General features: G+C 55.2%; 1 protein-coding gene across 8 annotated transcripts in view; it reads left to right on the plus strand.

The window, feature by feature from the left end:
* Positions 1-24,941, plus strand: part of PAK6 (p21 (RAC1) activated kinase 6) — a 34,352-nt gene that overhangs the window by 3,404 nt on the left and 6,007 nt on the right. For 2 of the 8 annotated variants that reach the window (XM_082384966.1, XM_082384965.1), the window contains exons 3-5: positions 7,360-7,475; positions 18,567-18,775; positions 19,643-20,278. In XM_082384966.1, the coding sequence (XP_082241092.1) occupies positions 18,572-18,775; positions 19,643-20,278 (840 nt within the window). In that variant the 5' untranslated portion in view covers positions 7,360-7,475; positions 18,567-18,571. Of the gene's footprint in view, positions 1-6,567; positions 6,860-7,359; positions 7,476-13,410; positions 13,567-18,566; positions 18,776-19,642; positions 20,279-24,941 lie in introns of those variants that run through there. The other 6 variants (XM_082384969.1, XM_082384968.1, XM_082384967.1 and 3 more) reach the window with 5 other exon arrangements.

The following is a 24,941-nucleotide window of genomic DNA, read 5'->3' on the forward strand; positions in this document are numbered from 1 at the left end:
TCTATAAAACCTCACTATGACCCACCAGGCAGTGCAGAGACTTTACAGGGGGACAGTGATGACCTTTTTTTACACCTGTGGTTTCTCTGTGGTATGCTTTCCCCCTCGAAGTGCTGCCTCAGTCAGCAAACACTGGCACCTTTCCGCCTGGCTCTGGTTTGCCTGAGTATGCCAAGCACTTGGGCCCCGGGCCTCTGGCTAACGGGGTGAAGGCAGGGCTGTGTTCTCTTGCACACTCAGGCTGCCCAGGACCTGGGGGCGGCCTCTGCATGCTCAGAGAAGCAGGCCCAGGAAGCTCAGGTCAGCTGGTTCGTTGTTCTGGTCTCTGACCCCCGTGCACCCGGAACCCAGCCCACTCACCCCAGGGCAAATAGCAACGAACCAGTCACCTTGCTCAAGGCCCCGGCTGCTTGCCTGTCCGCCCGGCTCCTGAGGCTCCTGAGTGCTGCAGCGGGATTAAAACCGGGAGGACTGGTTCTCTGGTTCAGTCCTGGCCTGGAGCGTCCAGCCTCCATTTTCTTTCTCCCAGCTTCGAATGAGGCTCCACATGGAATTGTGCAAGAAGGCACAGAGAGTGCAGGGAGCCGGGGACCAAGTGTGCATCCAGAGCACAGTCTCGGGTCAGTGGGGAGGAGCGCAGAGGAGGAAAGGGCTGCCCCAGAAAGGAGCTAGCCGCCTTGGATTGCTGTAGTACATTCAAGCCAAAGGGAGGCCCAAAGAATGTTTAATGCAGCCTTCATAATTTCATAGAGGGAAACAGAACCCAGAGAAGGAAAGCGGGGTCCTAAGACCACAGAACTAACTGGTGACAGAGTCAGCTTCAGGCCTGGGGGTCCTCGCCTCCCAGTCTAGGTTGCCTTTCCTTCGGCAGCATCAGCAAACGCACCCCCAAGCAGGGACAGGTGAGGGCTGCCAGGTAACAAGATGGCTTGAGAGAGGCGGCCTGGCCTAACACAGTAGGAGGACAGGTCCCCTTACTCCTCTGTGCCTCCTGCCCACCCCCAGCCCCTGCATCTCGATGGACCTGGAGCCCCAGCTCAGCCCACGCTTATTCACCAGCGCCCCCCAAGGAGAGGCTCGGCCCACTCCTGGGACCCGGCCACTCTCTGATAAACAGGTCCAGCTAATTTGTAAATGGATAGACTCAATTTCTTGTCCCAGGAAGCATTGTACATTTTAAACATAAGCCTGTTAATGTCTTAAGCCAAAGGAGGGGGTAATGATGATAGTATCTAGGAATGAAAGAGATTCTGGGGCAGACTCTGTGAGCAGGAGGAACGCAGGAGACCCTTTACCTCAAGTGGTCTTTTCACCAGTTATATACCATGACCCCAGGCAGGAATTTAAACACCCACCATCAGAGGTCAGATCCCAGAAGCAGGTGGCCTGTTGTCTGTCATTTGTCTCCCTGACCCCAGGCACGAGCTGGACAAGAAGTCTTTTATATTCCACTATAGTGGGTTTTGCTGGAAGATGGTGTGTCAGGGATCAGGCAAGGTGGAGAAAGGTAGAGGTCTCAGACCCTGGGGAGGGATGGAGCCAGACCCAGGGGCAAGAATGCGAGGCCAGGAGTTAGCAAGCATGCAGGGCTTCTGTAGAGGAGAGGATGGTCAGACAGGAGGAGGGGCTGCCTCAGACGGTGCATCATCCCAGCAAGAGCCACTGGGGAGGGCGGGGCAGTGCACACCAGGACCCTTTGCGTCAGTGTTCACATGAAGTTCCCACAGGCCCACCCCAGGGCAGTCAAGGTGTGGTCCAGAGATTAAAGAAGGAAAGATCCTGAGAAGGGATGGCAGTAGCTGCCTGCCCCACCCCCTACCCTAGGACCCTCTAAGCATAGCCCAGCCCAGCCAAGTGGCAGTTAGGTCATGCCTTCTAACCCAGGGCAGACGCAGAAGGTGGAGTTCCACAAGCTCTGCAGCAAGTTCCCAAGAGGCCACATGGCCCAGAGCCCGTGAACTTTGTGCATTTAGAGCTAAGGTGTTCCCCCCAGACGGTTGTGGATGGGGCTTGGGCAGCCAACATCATGCTTCCTGAGACTCTTTCCTTCCCTGGACTCTGGCTGGAGCTCTTACCTGGTCTGGCACAAGCCTTCCACTCCCCCAACTCACCTGTCCTTCCTGAAAGTCAGGCCCTGGGCTCCAGGGCGTGGGTGCCAGTCACAACCCTGCCCTGGCCTTAGACTGGGGGCAGCTGCTGGAGGCTCAGAGCAGAGAGGAAAGGACAATGAAGGGTATCCATTCAGGAAGCTTCCCAGCTGTCAGTTCTACCAGCAGAAATGCCAGCTAGAGAGCTAAATTGCCAGCAACAGACAGTTGGATGGAACTTTGGAGCCCATTAAGAGCAGGGGCTGCAAAGTGATCATAGTGAGAAGATATTAAAGGAATTCATCATGTCTCTAAAACGAGTGTCCTTAGCACAGAGGTAGCTCTTTCTGTTGCCACCCTCCCCAGTGTAGCTCATGCCCCCGTGCACCCGGGAAGGGTGCCACAGCTTGCCCTGCCCCTGCTTTAGCTCCTTGAGGTGGGTGGACAGTGGCTTCTGCATCTGGGTGGCTCACCCAAGGTCACCAGGTCCCTTTGGGACTATCAGGCAAGTTCAGCCGCCAGTGTCAGTTTTCATTTAGGGGAGACAGGCCTATATATTCTCATTGGCACAGGAAGCCTAGTACATATATACACTTGAGAAAAAGGCAGAAAGAGGCTGGAGGCTTCTGGGTGTGGTCATTTCCTTCTGCTGAAGTTCAGGGTGGCAGAGGGACACATCTGTCCAGCGGCCAGGCAGGACAGTCCAGTGGACTTTTCCCACTGGGCCCAGATGGTGCTGCCAGCTGGAGCTGGGGTACTCTCTCCAGGATCTGGAGTGGATACACCTGTTGGGTTGATTTAATAGCAAGTTCTCCTGGAAGAACCCTGGGATTCTGCCCCCATGGCACACTAAACTGGACTCCATTGCTCCCTGTGGCAGCTGTGTGCACGCATGGCGTGGGGGAGGGGAGTTTCCTCCTTGGTCCCTTCGGCAGCTGTGAGGGCCAAGGGCCAAGAACTCTCACCCTGTTCGGGGGTGCTGGTCCTTGGGGCCCCTGTACCCCAGTGCTCTAGACCTCATCATTCCACCACCTTCCCAAGGGAGAGGGGCACCCTCTCCCCCGTTATACACATCAAGAAACTAAGGCTGAGACATGCTGGAAGTCTAGAAAGGCAGAAGGGCTCCAGTCCTGCAGGAACCCATGGTCTCTGCAGCTAGATTCTACCTCCTTCCTGCCTAAGGACCCCAAGGGCTTGGCAACCTCAACTTTCTCAATTCACGCTCTCAGACCCTCAGAGGTTCACACCTGCCTCCCAGCCCCATCAGCAGAGAGATGGATGGTCCCATCAGGGTGAAGGGCACTGGCCCAGGCCACCCCAATAGCAGGAAGGGACAGGTGTGGGACAGGCCAAAAGAGAGAGGGAGGAAGGGATCTTCTCCAAAGAGTGCCTCTCTCCTAAGGCTGGGGGCTCAGGGTGAGTGGGCAGCTACCCCCCTGGAGCCCAGGCCCCAAGGGGCTCCTCCAAGCAGGTGTACAGCCCCACTTCCCCAGCAGTGCCTGCAGGTGGGCCTGATGGCACCTGGCCCATTCTGGGTCTGTGAAGGACAGATGGCTTGATTCAGGGACTTCAGGCAGGGTGCTGGCTCATGACTCAGTGAGCGGGTGGTGGAAACTGAGGCCCCCCTCTGCCCCTCATACCCAGTGCCATGTGGGCGTCCTCATGCCCTCATCAGAAATGGAGGAGGGATATCCCCACTCAACCCCCCGACTTCTCTGTGTCACATGACATACCCGTCCTGGGTGGCAGTCAGATGTGGCACAAAGAGGCAAATTACCAGCACCTCCCCCACCAGCTGCTCCCAGGGACCTGACCCCACACGGTCAAGTCATATCAGACAGGCCCTGGCACCAGGAACCTCTGAGCAGTACAGAGTTAAGAGAACGGACTGGGGACAGATACCCTTGGGTTGAAATTCTGGCTCCACCGCTCAAAAGCTACAAGACCCTGAGCTGATTCCTTAAGCAGTCTGAGCCTCATCTGTTTCCTCATCTGTAAAATGAGAATAATAACAGTATAGTACTTCTGTCCCAGGGTGGTTGTGAAGACTTGAGTGATGACATGTGTAAATAGCTTAGCATGGGGCCTGGCCCACCTGAAGCATTCAATAATCGGCAGGCATTATTATTACTATTATTAGAGAAGGGCAGTCATCCAGAGAAAGGACCCTGAGGAAGCTTTTCAAGTCACAGAGCAGAAAGGTGCCAGGAAAGGATAATGCGTTTGTGTTTCTAAACCACAAGTTGATGTGTATCTTTCCTCTTTGGCCCTAACCCGGGTTCTCAGCCCTGGCTGTAGGTACTCAGATGTTACAACAGGCCCCAAGAGCCATGGTCTGAGAGCCAGGAAGTGCCTGCCCTGCCCATGTGCCCTCCCTGACACCCTCCCAGACCAGGCTGGTTGACCAATGCCCCAGAGCTGGCGGAGCTCCGAGAGCCATTGCCCATCGTGAAATGCCACTTCTCAGTGCCCCTGTCCAGCACCCCTGCCCAATTTGTGCAATGGCAGTGCATGGACAACGCCCTTGACCAGAAGGCCTATGGCAGCTGCCAAGGCTCTTCAAAGGAGGGTGTGCCTGGTCCCTCTCCCTGTGCTTGGCACGGCAACCTGGGAATAGGCCAGAAAGAGGCATGTGGATGCTGGAGGAGAAGCTGTCTCTAGACTGTCCCTGCCACTTCCTGAACTGTTGTTCTGCCCCCTCCTCCTGGGCAGGGCCGAGTTGGTTGTGGATCGGAGGAAGATGGAGACGGGGGGAGAGTCACACACAGAAATTAATCACTCAGGACCCATTCTGCACATCCCAGCCATTCCAATATGCAGAGGGTCATCCAACCCTCTGCAGCCGACCCGCCGTAGACCCACCTGGAAGGGCAGAAATGTGGGGCTGTGATGCACCCAAGAGGCCCCCTAGTCTAGTCTGGTATCCACTATGGGAACCTCTTCTCTAGCATATCTGACTGATAGTTATCTGCTTCTTGAATACGTTCAGTGATGGGGGATTCATTACCTCCTCGGTCATTCTTATTTGGGAGTCCTGTCTCTCTCAAGGCGCCAAATGCCATTGCAGCTCTCAAAGGTGAGAGGCCCCCCAAGGTACCCTAGACTCTCTCCCTTTGGCGTAAGGAGGGGACTGGGTGTGTAGCCTTTTGGGGATACCCAAGCCTGAATTAAACCAAATTAAATACCAGTTCATTTCTGATAATATTTTAATGTTCACACTTTATTGTAGTTTAACAGTTCAAAAGTATTGCTTGGAGCCGTGGTTTTGGTATATAAGGTATTTGTATCGAAAGGAAATAATTCATGTGTGTCAGTAAAAAATAATTTAGGGTGTTGATTCTAGGTTCAATAAAGTAATGCATTTCATTCTAGCTTTGGTTCTTGGTTCATTTCAAATCCTCAGCAACCAATTCCCATACCCACCCCGCAACCCAGCACAGCCTCCTTCCCATAGCCAGCGTCTCCACCTGGCATCACCACGCCTTCCCCGGGAGGCTGAGGACATCAGGGCTTTGGATGCAGCCAGACAGGGTGCAGGCCTGTTTGGGGTAGTGAATTCCCACTGGCCACCTCAGCTCAGTTTGGTGGGAGCCTAGAGTAAACTGTGCATAAGCAATTGAGCCTATAATGCAAATTCTTTATCCATAAATTGCACTGATATGTCTAAAGAATCAGTGAATAAAAACAATACATGGCAATAGTGACCTCAGTAACTAAAGTTTGAGGTGCCCAACAATGACAAAAATTCCTCCACTTCCTCCTTCGGGGCAGCCATTTGGGGTCTAGATATACTGAATTTCCATGCCAGACTCCCCTCAGCACTCGGGTGGACACAGCCCTCCCTGGGGACCTGGAAGTCTTCCCACTTCCTTGTTTGGGGAAGAGACAGATGGCCCCTGCCCTCCTCTACAACATATAAACACAGGAGAAACCACCCTCCAATCCAGAAGCAGCAGGGCAAAGGGCAGCCCACAGTGAGCCACTTGGGACAGCCATCCTAATCCTAGGCCAGGACACTGCTGGGGACAGCTAGGAGATGCTTGACTCTGGAACCGTGCCTTAGCCTCTGTTTGGGGGTGCGGGGCTCCTGGAAGTTTTCTTTCCCTAGAGGTCCCTTACAATCCTGAGGCCCGAGGGCTCTCAGAACTGAGCAGGGTCTGGCAAGGGAATTGGAATCTCTTTAAATCCCACTTTCCTGCCTGCACAAGGGGGCTACCCCAAGACAGCCGTAGGGCCTTGTCGCGCGATGGGATGGGACAGGCCAAGGTGGTAGGTTTCAGGATTCCAGCCGGGCTCTCCAGGCTGGGCGGGTGGGACGCGCCGCCCGAGTGTGCGTCTGCAGTGCAAATTAAGGAGCTAATTACACAGAGGCGCTCGGCGGACAGTCCAGGTCAGGCCTCTAGGCCGCAGCCCAGGGTCCGAGGGGCCACGTGTACGTCACAGCGGGCGGCCGGGGCCAGCACCGGAAGGCAAAGGGCCGGCGGGAGCCGGAGCCGAGCGGGTAGGGGGAAAAGCGTTGAGAAAGGGGGCGCCCCTCGGGCAGAGAGGCTCCTGGACGCGGCCCCTGCGCCCCTCGGCGGCTTTTCCCGGGCTCTGCGTTCGCGGCGTCCTACCTGAGGCCACACCCCGAAATCAAACTCGCGGCAGGTGAAGTCGGCGCTGCACAAACATGTAAGCGCGGCCTCCCCTCGTCGTTCCCGGCGCCTCCCGGCGGAGGGCGGGCCGGGCTCCCGCGGCCTCTCCCAGAGCTCCAGGGGCTTCCCGCTCGGCAGGTGGGTGCCCCGACCACCGGGGTGCTGCGAGCCCTGCCCGGGTAGGGGCCGGGACGGGGGACAGGCCTCCCCGCACGCGTGGCTCCCGGTTCTCGGGTGTTCATTCCCCGAAGTGCGGGGCCGCCGGCGCGGGCCGAGGGGACTCGGCGGCGCCGGCAGCGGACCTCGCTCCGCGTGGGCGCGCGGCCCTCGCGCCCAGGCTGGCGGGGGGCTTCGTCCCAGAGGGCGCCTCACTCGGGCGGCCGAGGCGGGGCCGGTGGCCGCCCTGGGTCGGAGCTAGGAGAGCAGAGGGGCCGGAAGCGCTGAGCCCGCTGTCCCCTCGTCCCCGTGCGCCCTGCGGGGAGCCCGCCGCCTCCGCTCGCTCGCACCTGAGAAGGTGTCTCAGCGGGAGGCGGGCGGGGGGCGGCGGTTCCGAATGCTCTGGATTCCGGCCAGTCGCGAAATCCGCGGGGACACTTACTACATCGGTCACAATGAATTTCTGACCTCCTTCCACCCAGGCCTCGGAGGACTGGCCCGCGAAGGTCCCCAGTTCCCTCTCCTCGGTGCCTGAGAGCTCTGCCCACTGAGGAGTGAGGAGTCCGGAGAAAGAGGAGGCAGGGAAGGCGGCCCGGAGGTGAGTAGCCCTGGGAGGGTGTCCAGGGGCCCTCTCGGGACCTCCGTGAGGGACAGGCTGGGACAGTGGGCGGGCAGGTGGCCCTCCTGGGCTGGCCCGTTCTCGGTACTGTTAGGCAGTGGTCCCTACTAGGTGCCATTTCTCAGTCCTTAGTGGATGTGCCTTGTTACTTCACCCGCCTCGTCCCGCTGGAGGCGCGCACGGCTTCAAATGCCCCGCCCTGGCTCCTGGCCCAGCCTCCGCCTGTGCTCCCGTCTGCTGCCGCCGGTCAGGGGCGAGGCAATGTCACCAAGGCCAGTGCACTTAAATTCTCGTTTGGGAAACAGGCTCCCAAACAGGAAGGGCAGAAGCAGGCCCAGCGTCCGTGCTGAGCAGGCCGGGAGGCAGCCCCAGCCAGAGGTGCTGCTGGGCAGATCCCAGCCTGCCGCCCGCTCATTCCCCAGCTCTCCAACCTGCTAAAATCTCTCCAGCTTTGCCCACACCCAGTGAGTGGCATCCACCCTGGGAGGGAGATGCTGCTGGGAGCACCAAGGGCTAAGACATGAGGAGTTCCCAGGGCGCAGGCTGCGTTTTCTGTATCTTGCCCCATTCTGGTGCGAGCTCTGCTGTGAGTTCTCCTCAGGCCATATATAGGACAGTGGTAGAGAACACCTTTGGAACCAGAAGGAGCTGGGTTCGAGTTCTGGCATTTTGCCTTTGATTCCTTAAGCAAGTTGCTTGACTTCTCTCCCAACTATAATGTCCTTATCTATAACATGGGGGTGATCATGCCTTCCTCACAGGGCAATTGTGAGAAGTCACAATGATAACTGATAAAGGAGAACAGCCCCAGCAGGAGGCTACCTGCCTAGCCTCCAGTTTTGGGAAAGGTTAAGCTCCCCAAGCCCTCCTCTCTTGGCGAACTTTGAGAATGGTCTGGCTGTGTGGCAAGAGATTGTGGAGGACATTAGAGCAAAGCAATGGGAATAAAGTAACGGCAGAGGGTCCGTGCAGGGTGGGTAGTAAGGTGGCCCCAGAGAAGGGGCCATTTCTGGAAGGGAATCGCGCTTTGGAAGCAGAAACAGCAGCGTGCTCTGTACACATCACACGGCTTCACCTGTCCATAGGTGACACACTGTTAGCACCTGCGCAGCCTGGGGCAGAGAGAGAGACTCTGGCTTGAGGCTTCCAGTCCTATCTCTGCCCAGAGTAGTTGTGTGATCTGGGGCAGGTCATTTGACTTCTCTGGGTGCACTAGGCATGGTGCAAGAGCTTGGAGCTTGGATTTGATTCCCAGCTACACACTCACCATATCAGACAATTACTTCTCTCTCAGCCTCAGTTTCTTCACCTGTAAAATTAAGCTCATAAAACCTACCTCGTAGAGTCGTGAGCATTAAATGCACTAGTGAAAAGCACCTAGCACAGTGTCTGACACGTGCTAGGCACTTTATACACGTGTATGTGTAGGTTCCCTTTCTCGGCCCCTCCTTCCTCTCCCCAGTCACTTGCCATTCTTAAGAGGCACCCAGTAAAACAGGTTTGGCCCATGTCACTGCAGTATTGTGAACTTGGAGTGAGGAGGGGAACAATATAGTGATACAGAAAGTTAAGGGCTGTAAAAACATAATCTTTTTGTGACTAGGGGACTTAATCCTGTGACTTGGGGACTCTGGAGATTCTTTCTGGCTAGGCACTGAGGACTCTGTGATGAGGTCTCGAGCCTCTATATGTGGAAGCTGTTGAAAATCGGGGGTAGTGAAGAGGTGCCTGACCTGCAGCTCTCCCAGTCTTCACTCCTCCCTTGGAGATTATGCCATGCCCAGGAAACCCCAGTGCTGCGGACTGGGGAAGCGGTTAGGATTCCAAGTGCAGTGAACAGAGGTCAGAGGGCTGCTCCGGCTTGAGCCGCTGCTGGACGGCGGCGGCAGCACAGCACTCGCAGGCTGGAGCTGGGCCCAAAAGGCAGGCCTGAGTCAACATTGACCTTCCCTGGCTGGCCAGCCTAGCTCTTCGGCCTCTCATTCAGCTGGAGTGTTGACACAAGTGATTGAATGAGACTTATTATCATATTCTTTTCAACAACAGCCCCATTATCTTTCCCCTGGGGATTCACTGGGACCTGTAGTGTGGGAATGACAACAAGGGTGGGGAGCCCAGACATTTTGGCGTGTTCTGTGCACAGTGCCCCCTGCCCTGCACACTCAGCTTCTCTCTGGGCCACTCCAGTGCGTCAGAAGAACCTCAGCGTACTGCTCTACATCCGGGGGATGCTCCAGACTTCCACACAGCGGCCCTGGGCAGATCTTAACTAGTGCCTGTGGGCAGTGGCAGTAAGGGCCACAGTCTGGGTCTAGGACCCATCCACCCTACAGGGGACAGCTGGGCAGAAGAGCAAATGAAATTCTCTTCAGGCCCTTCCCCTGGTGTATTTCTAGGGGACAGGAAGAGTGCTGGGGTGCCACCTCTCATGTCACGTGAAGAGGGCGGATGGCAGACCTGGACCCCTGGTGGAAGCTGAGGGAGGACAGAGCTCAGCGCCACACGAAGGATGAGCTGTGAGGGGACAGAGAGACGGAGGGCAGGGGCCTCCGAAAGGGGGAGGAGCCCCCCATCACTGAATTCATTGGAGCAAGGCGAGCAGGGCGTGGACCAGCTCCTGAATGCCACCGAGGGATTGAAAATTGGGCAGGGGCGAAGGGGAGGCCAGACCCCGTCAGTAAGTCCCACAGGTGGGTGGCGCAGGTCAGGGTGGGGTCTGGCAACATCTATTTGGAAAAGCCAGCTAAACTGCACGAGAGCCAAGGATTTTGTTTTGTTCACCATGGTCCCCAGAGCCTGGAGCAGAGCAGATGCACAACAAATGAATTTATCAAATAAGTGAATGAATAGTATAATTTCATATTTAAACAAACTCCAGAAACTAAAATTTGAGAAAGATCTTCCTGGCTGATGAGAATACTCCAATGAAAGATTGGCTTCTGTCCAGGATATTCTCAACCAGAGGCCTTCGAGGCATATTCCTCTTCACGGAAGGGTGTGGGATGACAGTTCCCAAAGGGCGTTATGAAGAGGTTGGGCAGCAGACCTCGGGGTGAAAGGGCCCAACTCTGGAGGTGGCAGGGTCTTCCATCAGCCCCTCTGTGACTGGATGGTGGCAGTAGTGGGGGTACCTTTGTAAGTGCTCTAGGACTCAGGGGCTTACCTCTATCTCGATGTCACAGAGCGTCTTGCGTGGGACTGAGAATGACAGGCTGGGGTGGTGGGAGGTGACAGCTAACTGCAGCCTTATTCACATCTGGATCAGATAAACAGGGGTCTTCCCCTTCTTTGCTGCTCCACTTGGGCAAGTCACTTAATCTCTCTGAACAAGGGTTTCCTCATCTGCATAACGGGTACAATAATAGGCCCACCTCACCGGCTCGTGGCGAGGATTCTGTGTGTGAAATGCTCAGCCCAGAGCCTGGTGCTTATACTAGGCACTCCCTGAGTGACAATTACTAAAAATACCCAAAACAGCCCCTCCAACTAGGACAGATGCTGTTTCTTTCCTCACTGTACCTGGAGAAGCTGGCAGAAGTGAATAAGTCCATGCCCCTGTTGGCCCCGGAAATGCTGAGGCTTAGAGAGGAAGAGTGGGCCAGGATCACAAGTGGAACTTAGGAACGCCACGCCCCAGGTCCACGCTGAGCCCGCACTCAGCCCTGACAAGCCGACCATGCCTCCCTCAAGGGGAGCCTAGGCGTGCACCCCACTCTCACTCTCTGGCCCTCAGAGGGAACAGGGCCCCAGGTGCAGCTGCCTTCTCTCTTCCCACTCGTCTGGAAATGGAGGGGAATCCCACCAGCCTCATCCTAACAGACAGTTTACATCCCAAAACTCACACAACCAACCAAATCCTGCTCCCCCCAGAGTGGCTGCAATCTCCTTCAGACTCGCTTTCTGGAAACCACCTTCCCAGCCTGTAGTGCGTTCTCGTGGATCCCTTCAGTGGGCTGAGTGTCCTTTCCTTGAAAGGAATTCGATGCGTGGGAACAGCCAAAACTCACTGGAAGCCGGGCGGCAAGGCAACCACGTCAGACACCAGCTCTTCTGGTGAAAAGCAGGGGCCACAGGTTAGGAAGACCCTTGATGCTGGCCCAAGATGGGCCCCAAAGTTGATTCCCAAGAGGACTTCTGGAAGTCCTGGAGCACGTCTGCAACAGGCAGTTTCACTCCCAAGGGTCTGCCTCAAATGGCAGTGCTCGTTGGAAAGTCTGTGCTCTGGTTTGAGGTTTAAGTGCAGACTCATTTCTCCATGGTTCTGGTTGGGGAACCAACAGCTTGGTGGCCCTGGAGCCCCAGGCCCTGGCAGACGGATGTCTCCTCCCCAAGAGGAAAAGCAGTTTGAGGGGGTGACCCACCCAGCACAGCTGTCTGCTGTCCCTGTTGTAGACCCTGGACCAGCTGAGCCACAGAGCCTGGTCTGGGGGCCCTCACCACCCAGACCCCATGGCACCGTGGAACACTAACATCAGCCACAAAGCTCTGCCCACCACTCCTCAAGCCAGGCCTGCTGGTTGCCTGACTTGAGGCTGAGACCCTACGGAGGGGATGTGGACCTGTGCTGGAGAAAATGCTCTCCTGCTGTTTCTGCGGCTCTTTCCGTGTATGCCAGGCCCTGACATCACAGCTGCCAAGGCAAGCTCTTTAGAACACCCCACCACCACCACTGCAGGGCAAAAAAAACAGACAAACAAGCCCTGGTTCCAAACAAAGTAAGGGTCAGCCTGCAAGTCAGGACAGCGCCAGTCTCCCTTGGCCTCTGACTCACAGATCAGCCCAGGAAAGGACCTAGTAATCTTGGTTGAGGGAGCTGGCCCTGGCCCATCCGCTTCTACACGGACTGCCCAGCCCCCTTCCTGTTCACAGAGACCCCTGGGAAGGAGATTAACAACAGCCCGAGTCCCTCTGAGTGGGCATGGTGGACGGAGCAGGGCTTTGGAACCAGATCTGGGTTTAAACACCAGCTCAGTCATTTCCTGGTGCTGTGACCCTGGGCAAGTTATTCAACCTCCCTGAGCCTCATCTGGATTTGTGGATAATAATAATAGCTCCTACCTCCCAGGCTCGTTGTGAGGATTAAATTAGTTGGTGCTTAGAAAGGGCCTAGCACGTAGTAGGTGCTCAAGAAAAGTTACTTCCCTTTCTCTCTGGAGTCTCCTGCTCCTCTGACATGATAGTCTCACCCCTCAGTGACCCCAGGCCTGTGGCTCCCTGAACTCTCCCACCAGCTCCACCCTCAGTTTTACTGGGTGTGGCAGCATTTCCTCCAGAAGGCTCTGCCAGGAACTGACCTGCTCCCCATCTGCCAGGCTCTGGCTGGAGGAAGCAGCCTCAGCAGGAGCTGTGCCAGGGGAGCTTCCTTCTAAAGCTGGTTGGGGCAGGGATCTCCCCTCCCCTCCCCTCCCCAGTGATGGGCATCCTTCTCTGGTCCAGTCATGGGCCAGCCTGCTGGCTGGAAGGTGACGTCCTAGCCATTCTCAGAAGAGGAGTGTTCAAAGGTGCATCCCAGCCTGAGAAATACTCCTCAGCACCTCCCCCCACTGCGTTGGGGTGAGGTGTCAGACCAGATGGGAAGGGCTCGGGCAGCGGAGGTCACCCTGAGCCAGAGCTGGCGCCCTGCCTCCACCCATTTCTACTTCAGTGGCCGAGGCCCACATCATTTCTGTCAGGCTAGGCAGAAGGAAAGGCAGGACTGGCTCGCTGAGGGAACAGCATCCTCCTTCCTCCTCCAGAGTACCTTCTTTAGGGAAAGCTCTTCCACTAGGTGAGTGGAGTGTGGATGCAAAGAGGTGGTGCTTCTCGGATGGCAGTTTTAAAGGCGGGCATGGCCTGATTTGATTTAACCTCACGGCTGAGTCAGCACCCCCTCTCCCTCAGCCCCGAGGTCCTTGGGCTTGTCAGAAGGCGGGAAACTGGGTGGAAGACGGAGACCTAGGAATGGCAAGTGAGGGCCCCTGTCTGGGCATTCGTGTGTGTGTCCAGGACATGGAGCTGGAGAGATGCAGGGGATGCTTGGGTCTCAGGTGATTGACACCCAGTGACCTGGCAACATCGGATACTTAAGTGGGTGAGTATCTCTTAGGAAACTCAGTGCTCGTGGATCACTCTTTTCTTTATTTAAAAGTATTTTGTTTTCTTTAGAAAGGCAGCCCATCATCTTTAAGGAAAATTCAGAAGAGTAGAAAGATGGGGTAGGAGGAAGTCACCTGGAACCCCACCCGTCAAACACAACAACAATGAATATTTTGCTGTGTTTCCTTCAAATATTCATTATATTCATACTGCATTTACAAATTAGTCTAGGTGAAATCTTCAGAAAGAATTTCCTACTCCTAACCTAGGCCTGCCTTGGACAAAGAAAACCTTGATAGTTTAATTTGTCCTCGGCACCCATGGGTGTGGATAGGTTTGGGCCCCAGCAGGTCAGGGGCTCCAGGAGAGCCCATCAAATTCGGGCTCCCCATAGGCACTCACACCAGACCTGGGGCAGGGGATGGCCAGACTAGGGGTTACCCTCTCTCCTGCCCCCCACCATCACTCCCACCAGCTTTATTATTTTTACCTTTCACATTTAGATCCAATTAGTTTGGGGATATGATATGAATTCATTTTTCCAGACTCCTTTTTTTTTCATATGGATATCTAATTGCTTCAGGTACATTTATGGAAAAGATCATCTGTTCCCTACCATACTGCAGTGTCACCTTTGTCATAAATTAAGTGACCTTATGTGAGTGGGTCTATTTCTGGATTCTCTCTTCTGTTCCACTGGCCTACTCATCAGTCTTTGTGCCAATTTCACACTGTATTAATTGTGGTTGCTTTGTAATAAATCTTGATATCTAGTAGTGTAACCCTCCAACTTTGTTCTTCAAGATTGTTTTGACTATTCCTGATTCTTTATGTTTCTCTGTACATTTTAGACTCAGTTTGTCAATTTCTACCAAAAGAAGTATGCTGGGATTTTGACTGAGATTGCAATAACTCTGTAGGTTAATTTGGGAATAATGGATATCTTTATAATATTGAGGCTTCCAATCTATGAACATTCTTTATTATCTTTAATGTTTGATATTTTTCAATGTGGAGACCTTGCGCATCTTTGATTAGATATATTCCTAGGTGTCTGATATTTTTAATGTAAAGTGGGAAAGGGTGTCTGAGGGGTTTTTTCCTAATAACACTTTGGACAGCAAATGAGAGGGTTTTTCTCCTCCTGAGATCATCTCTCCAACTCTCTGACACCAACTGGGTGTTCAACAATTCCATCTGATTCTGACACTAACTACCTGGATTAGCACAGACTCCTCAGGCTCAGCCCCACACACTGCCCCCCACTTTGCACTCGGGTTCCAAGGCCCAGGTCCCCGTACCTCTGACCAGCTGGCTAATAACTGAGGTTCCCACGACCCCCTCCTCACATTTGATAATTTGCTAGGATGGCTGGTGGAAGTCAGGAAGGCACTTTACTTTGACCAGTTCATTAAGATGCAACTTAGGAACAGCCAAATGGAGGAGATGCATATCGCATAGGGCAGGGTATGGGGGAAGGGTGCAGAGCTTCCATGCCTTTCCCAGACGCCTCACCCTCTCGGGACCTTGAGGCGTTCACCAGCCCTGAATCCTGTCTCTGAGGGGTTTTTATGGAGGTTTCATTAAGTAGGCACAATTGATTAAATCATTGGTTATTGATAATTAACTCAATCTCCAGCCCCTCTTCCCTCCCCAGAGGTGGGAATGGGGAGGCTGAAAGTTCCAACATTCTTGTCACTCTGGGGATTCCAAGAGTTTTAAGAGCTCTGTGCCAGGAATGGGGGGCAGGCTGTGGGGTGTACAAAGACCAATCGTCTATTTCCCATTGTATCACAGGATCTTTTTTTAAATTTCATTTTCTATTTGTTTGTTGCTGGTATGCAAAAATACAATTTTTTTTTTATATTGACCTTGACTTGGGGACGTCTAAAATTCACATTTAATCCCAAAAGTTTGTATGTAGATTTTTCTATGTACACAATCATATTGTCCCAGGCAGTGTTGGCCTCACCATGGTTTTGGGCAAGTCCTGGCAGCCTCCCTTTAGGCGTGGATTTCCCGCTAGCTAAGTGGCTGGCTCTGATTTCTAAATCTCTACTCCCCCTCCCCCAAAGCCTGAGCTCAGTTCATTGCTTCTGTCAGCTCCCCACCTCCCCTGTAACCCCTGGATCCTAGGACTCTGCACTGTCCTTTCTCCTCAGGCCCCTCCTGCTGCCTGTGGGAAGAACTTATTCTGGAATTGCTATTAGGGTGGACTCAGGAGGGGCATCCCAGAGTCATGTAGACCATTTGCTAAAGATGCTTTCCAGGAACTTCCCCGGCAGTCCAGTGGTTAAGATTCCATGCTTCCACTGCAGGGGGCGAGGGTTCCACCGATCCCTGGTCGGGGAACTAAGATCCCGCGTGCTGCGGTGCAGCCAAAAACAAAAAACCGAAAAAAAAAAACAAGATGCTTTCCCCGTGCATTCCTGCAGCAAACGCTGGGCCTTTGAGTGCGGCCGGGGAGTTGGGGCCAGGGATGTTCCGGGGAGTTGGGGCCAGGGATGTTCTGGTGGGGGGAGAGGGAAGTATTAGCCACCTCTTTTGCAACTCTAGGCTGTGTCCCTACACCTCCAGAAGGGTTTACAGAGTGGGGAGGAGAGTGAAACCATCAGCTGAGCTAATCCAGAGATAGAGGGTCTGTCAGGACAGAATTGCAGAACTGAGACTCTTCTGTAGCCAAAGACTACAGGGAGGAGGTCAAGCTTTACCAAGCCATGAAGAGTCTATGTCATGGAGAGGTGACGAGGGCCCCAGAACGAGAAATCAGGCATGACCCCTGCCAGGTGACTCCGAGAGGAAAGGAGTTGGGCATCACTCCCAGACTTGGATCTGCTCACGTTCTGATGTCTGCAGGGACCTGAGGTGAGAGACAGGATGCACGGAGAGGTAACATAGCAAGAGAAACAGCCCCTTTTTCCTGGGAATTCGCTCACTTAACACTCCCTAAACTCTGTGCGTTATTTTTTATTAACCCCATTCTATAGATGAAGAACGCTGAGGCTCAAATCATTTAGATAGCTCGGTCAAAGTCTCCCCAAATTAGTGGAAGACTCCCTGCAACTCACCTGTAACTCAAACAGTTATATTTCATTCCAAAGTCCTTGGTCCTTGGGGCTCCTGCACACGTGGCTTTGCCTGGTGGGTATGTTTGGTAGATTTCCTGAACCTCAAGGTCCCAAAAAGTGGCTGCCATTCCAAGAGGTATGACATGGATTCAGATTGATTCATGCTTGGTGAATGCCTAGTGGAGAGATTTGGCTGTTTGAGCCCCCTGCCTTCCCGAGTGGCACCAGCTGCTTCCCAGATCTGTGACCTGCTCCAGAACCTGTGAAAGTGACCAGGAAAATTCTCTCTCCGGAGCAGGAACAAAAAGAGAGTGCCATGGCACAGATCTATCCAGTTCTGTAGATAGATGAATGATCCAAGCATTCAATTCAAGAAACAAACATGTCTTGTTGAAACAAACCTAGAAGTGACTTTTCCAGCTGACACAAGAGCCCACTGAGTGTCCTTAGCACCCATTGCCCCACACAAATGCACTGAGCTATTCTGAGCCACTTCAAATACAATAGCATTCTAGTGGGTACCCCCAACCCTGTCTTCCATGTGGTCCCAGCCCAGGGCTCCCTGAAGGTGAGGCCAGAGCAGCACTTTGGAAGAGTCACTTTGCCTCCTGGGTCTCCGGTCTCCCTCTCTCAGATCTGAATGCTGGTGTCACACAGAGCTGTTGTTAGAGCTTAATAGGGCCTAAGGCAAACCCAGACCAGCAAGGCGAGGGATGGAGGTTTGACTGCAGGTGATGTTTTGTACAATCAGAGTTCTGAGACCAGAGAGAAGGGGACCCAGAGGGAGGTGGGCTCTCTCTTCCTGGAGAGCTTTTCCCCTAAGATAGCTGCCCTCACCCACCCCAGCAGTGCCCTTAGCTCAGGGCCTTTCCAGCATTAGGGCCGAGCACCTGGGGACCATGAGGGCCCTTTTAGTTTGGTCCCTGATGGGGCAACATGTCTCTGAATCAGCAGCTTGACTTTTTATGAAGTTGTATGTCACATTAACAGTTTTTGTTTTTGAACCATCCTGGGACAAACCCGAGCTGACTGTGATATAAAAGAAACAAACAAACAAACAAAAAAAACCCTTTAACGAACAGTTGGATTCAATTTGCTAATTTTGTTTAGGATTTTCATTTATGTTCAGAAGTGAAATTGGTTCAAATTTTCCTTTCACTATTTTTTTTAAATTTATTTATTTATTTTTGGCTGCGTTGGGTCTTCGTTGCTGCACGTGGGCTTTCTCTAGTTGCAGCGAGCGGGGGCTACTCTGTTGCAGTGCGCGGGCTTCTCATTGCAGCGGCTTCTCTTATTGCGGAGCACGGGCTCTAGGTGCGCAGGCTTCAGTAGTTGTTGCTCGCGGGCTCTAGAGCACAGGCTCAGTAATTGTGGCGCACAGGCTTAGTTGCTCCGTGGCATGTGGGATCTTCCCGGGCCAGGGATCGAACCCGTGTCCCCTGCATTGGCAGGCAGATTCTTAACCACTGCGCCACCAGGGGGCTTCCTTGTACTATTCTTATCTGGTTTAAGAATCAAGATCATGCTTCGTAAAATGAGTTTGCCAGCTTTCCTCCCTCTTCCCCACCCCCCTTTTAATTCTTCGACGGTGGAATGTTATTTGTCATGGGCTTTGGATGTTATAAAAACACACCCCCAGGGTCTGCCTCCTCAGCAGGGGACTTGGCACAGATGAGAAGACAGACACCTCTTTTCCTCCTTTGTAGTCTGTGTTGGCTTATTTATGGGGCTTTTGCTGCTTCTGGGACCGCTCTGCGGGGAGCTAGCCATTTCCCTGAGGGAGTAGGCCTGAGAGGTGGGCCGGTGCAGGGGGTTGAAGCGGGGGAGGGAGCCTGGGGCCCCAGCACCCGCTGCGGCCACCTGTCCTTCCCCGAGCCAGGCTCCTGTGACGCCCCCTCTGGAACTCAGTCTGACCTTCCCCACACAGGCACCATGTTCCGCAAGAAGAAAAAGAAACGCCCTGAGATCTCGGCCCCACAGAATTTCCAGCACCGCGTCCACACCTCCTTCGACCCCAAAGAAGGCAAGTTCGTGGGCCTCCCCCCACAATGGCAGAACATCCTGGACACACTGCGGCGACCCAAGCCCGTGGTGGACCCTTCACGCATCACCCGGGTGCAGCTCCAGCCCATGAAGGTGAGGCGGGCATCAGGGATGGCGGAGGGGGAGGATTCAGACCATCCCCCTTCACAGAGGGCTGCTGGCAAGACCACGCAGGCACCTGAAGAACCACCTGATTACCAGCTATCAATTAGCCAGGATGTCTTCATTCCCTGCTAATCAGCCTCTCGTTCTCTCCCTGGTGACCCAGGGAGGAGGATCCTGGGGAGTCCCTCTCCACAGGGTGGTAGGGTTGCCAGATTTAGCAAATAAAAATACAGGATGCCCAATACAATGTGAGTTTCAGATAACAAATAATCTTTAAGTATGTCCCATGCAAAATTTGGACCTGCAGCCCCTGTGGGGCTGCGGGCTCTCACAGACCCGGGGGATTAAGTTGTGTGGGTCAGGAGGGGTTGATGCAAGAGCCTGATAGGGGTTGGGGTCAGGGCCCTGTCAGGGTTTGGAGGCCACAAAGCCAGTACGTGGGGAGGAGAGCCCTGGACTGGTGCGTGTCACCTGGAAGGCCACACACAGATAGAGCTGGAGAACGGCAGCGGGCCCCAGGCAGGGCCTGCAGTCTCCCCAGCTCCCCAAGCTCAGCTGCCCGCACCATCAGGCACGCTGGATTCAACACCATGGCTACTCACCTGTCTGCCCTGCTAGACTGTGGGCCCGTGAAAATGAGGCTTCTCCCTGTATCCGTCCGCCAGCACAGGCCTGGCCCGCTGTGGGCCCTGGGAAGGGGCCGAAAAATTAAGAATAGATGGATGACACAGCAAGCGAGGTCCATGGGTGCTCCTCCCCGAGGCCCCCCGGGGAGGCTCTCCGACCTGGTGCCCGCCCAGCGCCCCCTCCCTGCCGTGCCAGGAGGCTCACCACGCTCTTCCCCCTCCCCTGCAGACAGTGGTGCGCGGCAGCGCGGCGCCTACGGACGGCTACATCTCGGGGCTGCTCAACGATATCCAGAAGTTGTCAGTCATCAGTTCCAACACCCTGCGTGGCCGCAGCCCCACCAGCCGGCGGCGGGCACAGTCCCTGGGGCTGCTAGGGGATGAGCAGTGGGCCGCCGACCCGGACATGTACTTGCAGAGACCCCAGTCTGAGCGCAGGGACCCCCGTGGCCTCTACCTCAGCTGCAACGGGGCCGCACCGGCAGGGCGCAGGCACGTGCCACGGCCCGAGCCACAGAGCCCGCGGGTCCTGCCCAGTGGGCTGGCCACCAAGGCACAGTCCCTGGGCCCCACCGAGTTCCAGGGTGCCCCGCAGCGCTGCCTGCAGAGCTCCCCAACCGGCACCTCGGCCGCCACGGCCGCGGGCAGGCGGGGGCCCAAGACTGCCGGGCATGGCTCTGAGGAGGCCCGGCCACAGTCCTGCCTGGTGGGCTCGGCTGCAGGCAGGCCGGGTGGGGAGGGCAGCCCCAGCCCTAAGGCCCCGGAGAGCAGCCTGAAGCGCAGGCTGTTCCGAAGCATGTTCCTGTCTGCTCCTGCCGCCGCCCCTCCAAGCAGCAGCAAGCCAGGCCCTCCACCACAGAGCAAGGTAGGTCAGGCTGCGGCCCCCTCTGGGACCACTCTTGACAGGGCAGGGAGCCTGGCCCGGCAGCATCTACTGGGAACACAGGCCCTGCCCGGCCTTCCCCACTTACAGGGTCGGGTTGGGGAAAGCGTGAGGTAAACAGATCATCAGCTACCCTGAACCAGCTGAGCCCTCGTGCTCCAAAGGCTTAGCACGTGTGAGTCAGATGTTGCAAGTCAGGTCGTTTTCTGGGGGCCTCTGGGGGCCTATGGTACGCCTCAGCTGACATTCCTGCCCTCTGGGGTGTGTCTAGGCAGACCACACAGCGAGGCAGGCACCCCTGAAAAAGCACCTTTAAGCACAAGCCCAGACCCTCCCCTTGCCCCCAGTGCCCAGCAACCCCACCCAGGCCCCAGCAGAAGTAGGTGCTCCAGCCCTGGGGTGGGGGGAGGGGCAGGGTCTCTCTGGCTCCCTTTTCTGATCTTTTTTCTGCCTGGACCCCCAGCTTGTCCCAGTGCTCTCCTGAGGTCATGCACAGCCTCTCTGTGCTGCTTCTCCCATAGGCTATGTTACCCCTTCTCTAGTGAGGATTCTTCCCTCCCTTCCTCCCTTCCTCCCTTCATTCCTCCCTTCCTTCCTTCCCTTTTTCTAGTAGTTCTTGCTTTGTTTGACATTCCTGTAATTATTTATTCTCATACTGTGTGCCATATGAAAAGCTAGAGGATTGAATTTGCCTGGGTCTGGGAGCAACAGGAGAGCTGACTTTTGGCATGTGTGACAGCCTCAAATGCACATATTTTTCTTGTAAAAAAGGAAACAGTGAAGGGAGCCCTAATGGTGACATTTTTTTGGCAGGCCGAGGAGAACATTTTTGCTTCTTACATGCCCTATGACATCCTGTCCGTGGTGACAGTAACATCCTTTCCCATTTGGCAGATGAGAAGACTGACTCAGAGAGCGTGGGACAACCCCCTGGTGTCGCGAATGAGTCAGCCGAAGGCTGGAGGGAAGGCTTTTCCATGAAGGCATCTTTTAGCTCCTCCCTGAGGGTCGGGCAGAAATGAGCTTAGGCTGCACAAGGGTTGTAAGTCACACCTAAGAAACCGCCACCGACAGCGGCATGAGTAATGGAGTCCCCCCTCCCGGGATGGCGCCAGTGTGTCCAGCCCAATTGTGGAGGAGCGGTGGGGGGTTGAGGGGTGGCCTGGACCCTCAACCCCATCTAAGTCACTGCCAGCCCAAGGCACCCAGGGAAGGTTCTGGGCTTTGTGCCCTCTAGTCCCCACTGGGACAAAGGATGGTAGGCTGGGATCCCCTGTGGGGCGGGGGCTTTAGGGAGGAACAGATGAGACATGGCTTGATATGCCCGTGAGAAAACATGAGTGCCTGTGAGCCGAGGGGTCTCTGGAAGGCTGTGCCCCTGGGGAGACATTCCCCAGAAAACTAAGGTGGGAGCAGGACAGTGCACCCTGCCAGGAAGTGCACTTCGAGAGTCCTGCTGGGGTGGGGGGTGGTTTCAGGGATTTGGAGAAAGGGGGTGTCGAAACTGGTATGCACGGTCCTGGGCTCCTGCCAGCACCCCACAGCAGGGGGCAGGCCAACCCCCCATCCCTGCACACCCACAAAGCACCTGCTGTGGGCCACTGCTGCGGGCTGTACGAGGTCTCCCCTGCACCTGAGGAGGCAGGTGGTGCTCACCCGGGGCTCAGAAACACCACAGTTCCAAATCCAGGGGAGTAGTTTCCTTCTCGGCCCCCTGGGCACACCTTTCTAGATGGATGTTCTCAAGCCAGGCCTCTGAAAGGCGGGGCCGAGACTGCCCCACAACCGCTCTGGGCCAGGGCTTCTCAACCCTGTACTATTGACGTTTGGATCAGATAATCCTTTGTTGCAGGGGCTCTTCTGGGTGTTGAAGGATATTTAGAAGCATCTCTGGCCTCTACGCACTAGATGCTAGTAGCACCCCTCAGATGGGACAACCCCAGATCCCTCCAGACATTGCCAAATGTTCCTTGAGGGAAAAAAAATCACCCCCAGTTGAGAACCACTGCTCTCAGCAAATTACCCTATGGTTGGGAAGCATTCAGTTTCCTCCTCCTCCCCCAAGGCCTGGGCCCTGGGAACCCAGACCAAGCCAGCAGCCAGCCCTCCGCACTCAGCACATCCCAGAGGCTGGCTCTGGACACTCACAGCAACTCCTAAAGCAGCAGTCCATGCACTAGTGCCCTGGGAGGGCAGGCCACCAATGGCCACAGCATGCCAGGCGTGGCTGCAGGAGGGTCTGTGACCCTCGAGCTCTTGTACTCAGCCCCAGGCAGCTTGGCCTGCAGTCACTCGCTTTGGCTAAAGAGCAAACGGAGACCTCAAGTGGGGACAGAGAGGCCAAAGAGGTAAGACAGTTAGGAGCTTGGGAGATTTAGAAGTGGTCCCACTTAGCGGCAGAAAGGCCACGTCAGAAAGACCTCAACAATCAGCAAACCTTGGTTAAGCACCTACTGTGTACCATGTACTCGGTTACATGCCAAGGATCCCCAATAGGACCACTGCATAGGGATCAGGTGTTAAGCTGACCAGGGCTGAAGTCTGGCCTTGTCCCTTACTGCTTAGTGACTCTAGGCAAGTTACTTAGCCTCTCTGAGCCTGTTTCCTCATCTACCAACGTAGATAATAATATTACCCATGGGCTAATAAAACAATCCACAGGGCTATGAGAATTAAATGAGATAATGCATTTAAGGCCCTTGTCAAGGTGGTAAGCCCTCAATAAAATGGCTTTAGTATTTCTTAAATATTATGAAATGGCCTCTGCCTGGGCGGCACTAACAGAACAGCCTCCCGAGCCCACAGCTGGAGAGCCTGGCCCTGTCTTCTTAGCCTGGGAAGGGAACATGAGGCGTCATTGTAACTCCATGTACAACTCTTCATTCCAGTGGCTTCCTGCCCAAGAAGAGGCCTCAGTCACACAAGTAACTCCAGAATTAATCCAGAGCCCCTAACAATTAATTCCACCTTTTGTCCCCCTTTCCCTTTCTTGGAGTGGTTTAACACGTTTCATCTGGTCCTTTCTTGTGGTTACGTTAAGTAAAATCTCCCTCCTTGTGGAGACAGGCAGCAAGGCCCACAAAGGGGCACTTGGGACCAGACCCTGCTGAGGTGAAGACCAAGCCTGGCCCTACCACCCCCGTGTCCTATGTCCCATGTCCCAGGCCACGTCAGTGCTGGCCCCCCCCAGATCCGTCTGCTGCTTCCATCCACCTGCTGCAGCCTCGGCCCCTGAGCTCAGCCAGCACCTGCGGCAGGGTCTCCACAGGGGCCTCGACAGCAGAGGGGAGCGAACCCACCTCCTCAGCCCCTCCGCATGACTTGTCCCCACCCTCCCCGTGTCCATCATCCTCAGAGCAGAGAGCTCATGCAGGAGGCCGGGAGGCCAGAAGGAGAGGGAAACTGTTTTACCGCCTTCCTTAGAAATCCAGAGTGGAGAGAGGTCAAGGGCCGTGAGAGCAATCTCAAGAGCAGCTTTAGGAGCTTTTCGGATCCCCAGTCTCTGCCCAGCCCCACACAGATGCTCAGAGAGCACATTTTCTGTGTTAGGTCCATGCCTCGCAGGCCAGCAGGCAGCCTTTTTACAGAGCCTTGGAGGCTGCTACCGGGTGACATGGTCCTGCTGCTCCTGGTTGTGGCCTCACAGCCTTGGTGGTGGCCATGCTACCTCTACCCCGAGTCCCAGCCCTCCCACAGGGTCCCCAAGGCCATGGAATTACAGAGCTGCTCAAATTGTGGTCCAAGGTGCCTCTCACATCAAAAGCCAGGGGCCTTGTTAAAATGCAGAGTCCCTGCTCTAGGGACCTACTGAAGCCATTTCCAAGGCCAGGGAATCTGCATTTTATCCAGCTCCCCAGATCACTGTGCCTTCATAGAGCAGACTGGGGCTCAGAGAGGGGGAATGGCCTAAGATTCATGACAAGTCAGAGCAGAGCAGGACTGGAGCCCAGGTCCTGACCCGCCAGTCTGGAGTTCCCACTGCTCCACCACAACGGAGTAGGGAAAGGGGGGTGCGGTCGGGTGCCGCTGCTGGTGGGGACAATCCATTTACTGCACAGATGTGCTTGCCGGGCGGGGATGGAGTAGTCACGGCAGTCCCGGGAGGTTTTCCTGGCTCCTTCACCTCGAGGGCTGAGCATGAGCCAGGCACGGCCTGGCAGAGGCTGGAGCGCACTCAGTGGGCCTGCGGGGCTGGGGGTGGCAGAGCCTGCCACAGCATGGCTCTCTGCCAGAAGAGGCACCGTTTACATGCCCGATCCTAGGCAAGGCCAGGGACTGGGGTGAGGGCCCTGAAGTCTAGGGGGAAGGGGTGCTGAAGAGGTTGAAAGGACTCTGGCTGAGCCTGGTAACGCCCAAGGCGCAGATTCAAGCAGCCCAGCCCAAGCTGAGTGCTTGAGCGGATTCCCTGGAAGCTGATTCAGTTTTGAGGATGAGGACCAGCACCCTCTGGGCACCTAGACAACCGCCTATGAGATGGGCTCTGAGATGTTCCGGGAAGGCTTCTCTGCAGCTCCTCAGGTGTCGCCCGTTAGGTCGCATATGGCCCTCTCCAGGTGGCCCTTTTAAACATAATCCCTGGGAAGGGTCCTGCTGCACTTCGCCAGCTCCTTGGGGAAACCCAGGGATGGGACCCTTTCCTGCTGGG

The sequence above is a fragment of the Balaenoptera borealis genome (genome assembly GCF_965194805.1).
Source record: "Balaenoptera borealis genome assembly, chromosome: 3".
In the NCBI taxonomy this organism is placed as follows: domain Eukaryota; kingdom Metazoa; phylum Chordata; class Mammalia; order Artiodactyla; family Balaenopteridae; genus Balaenoptera; species Balaenoptera borealis.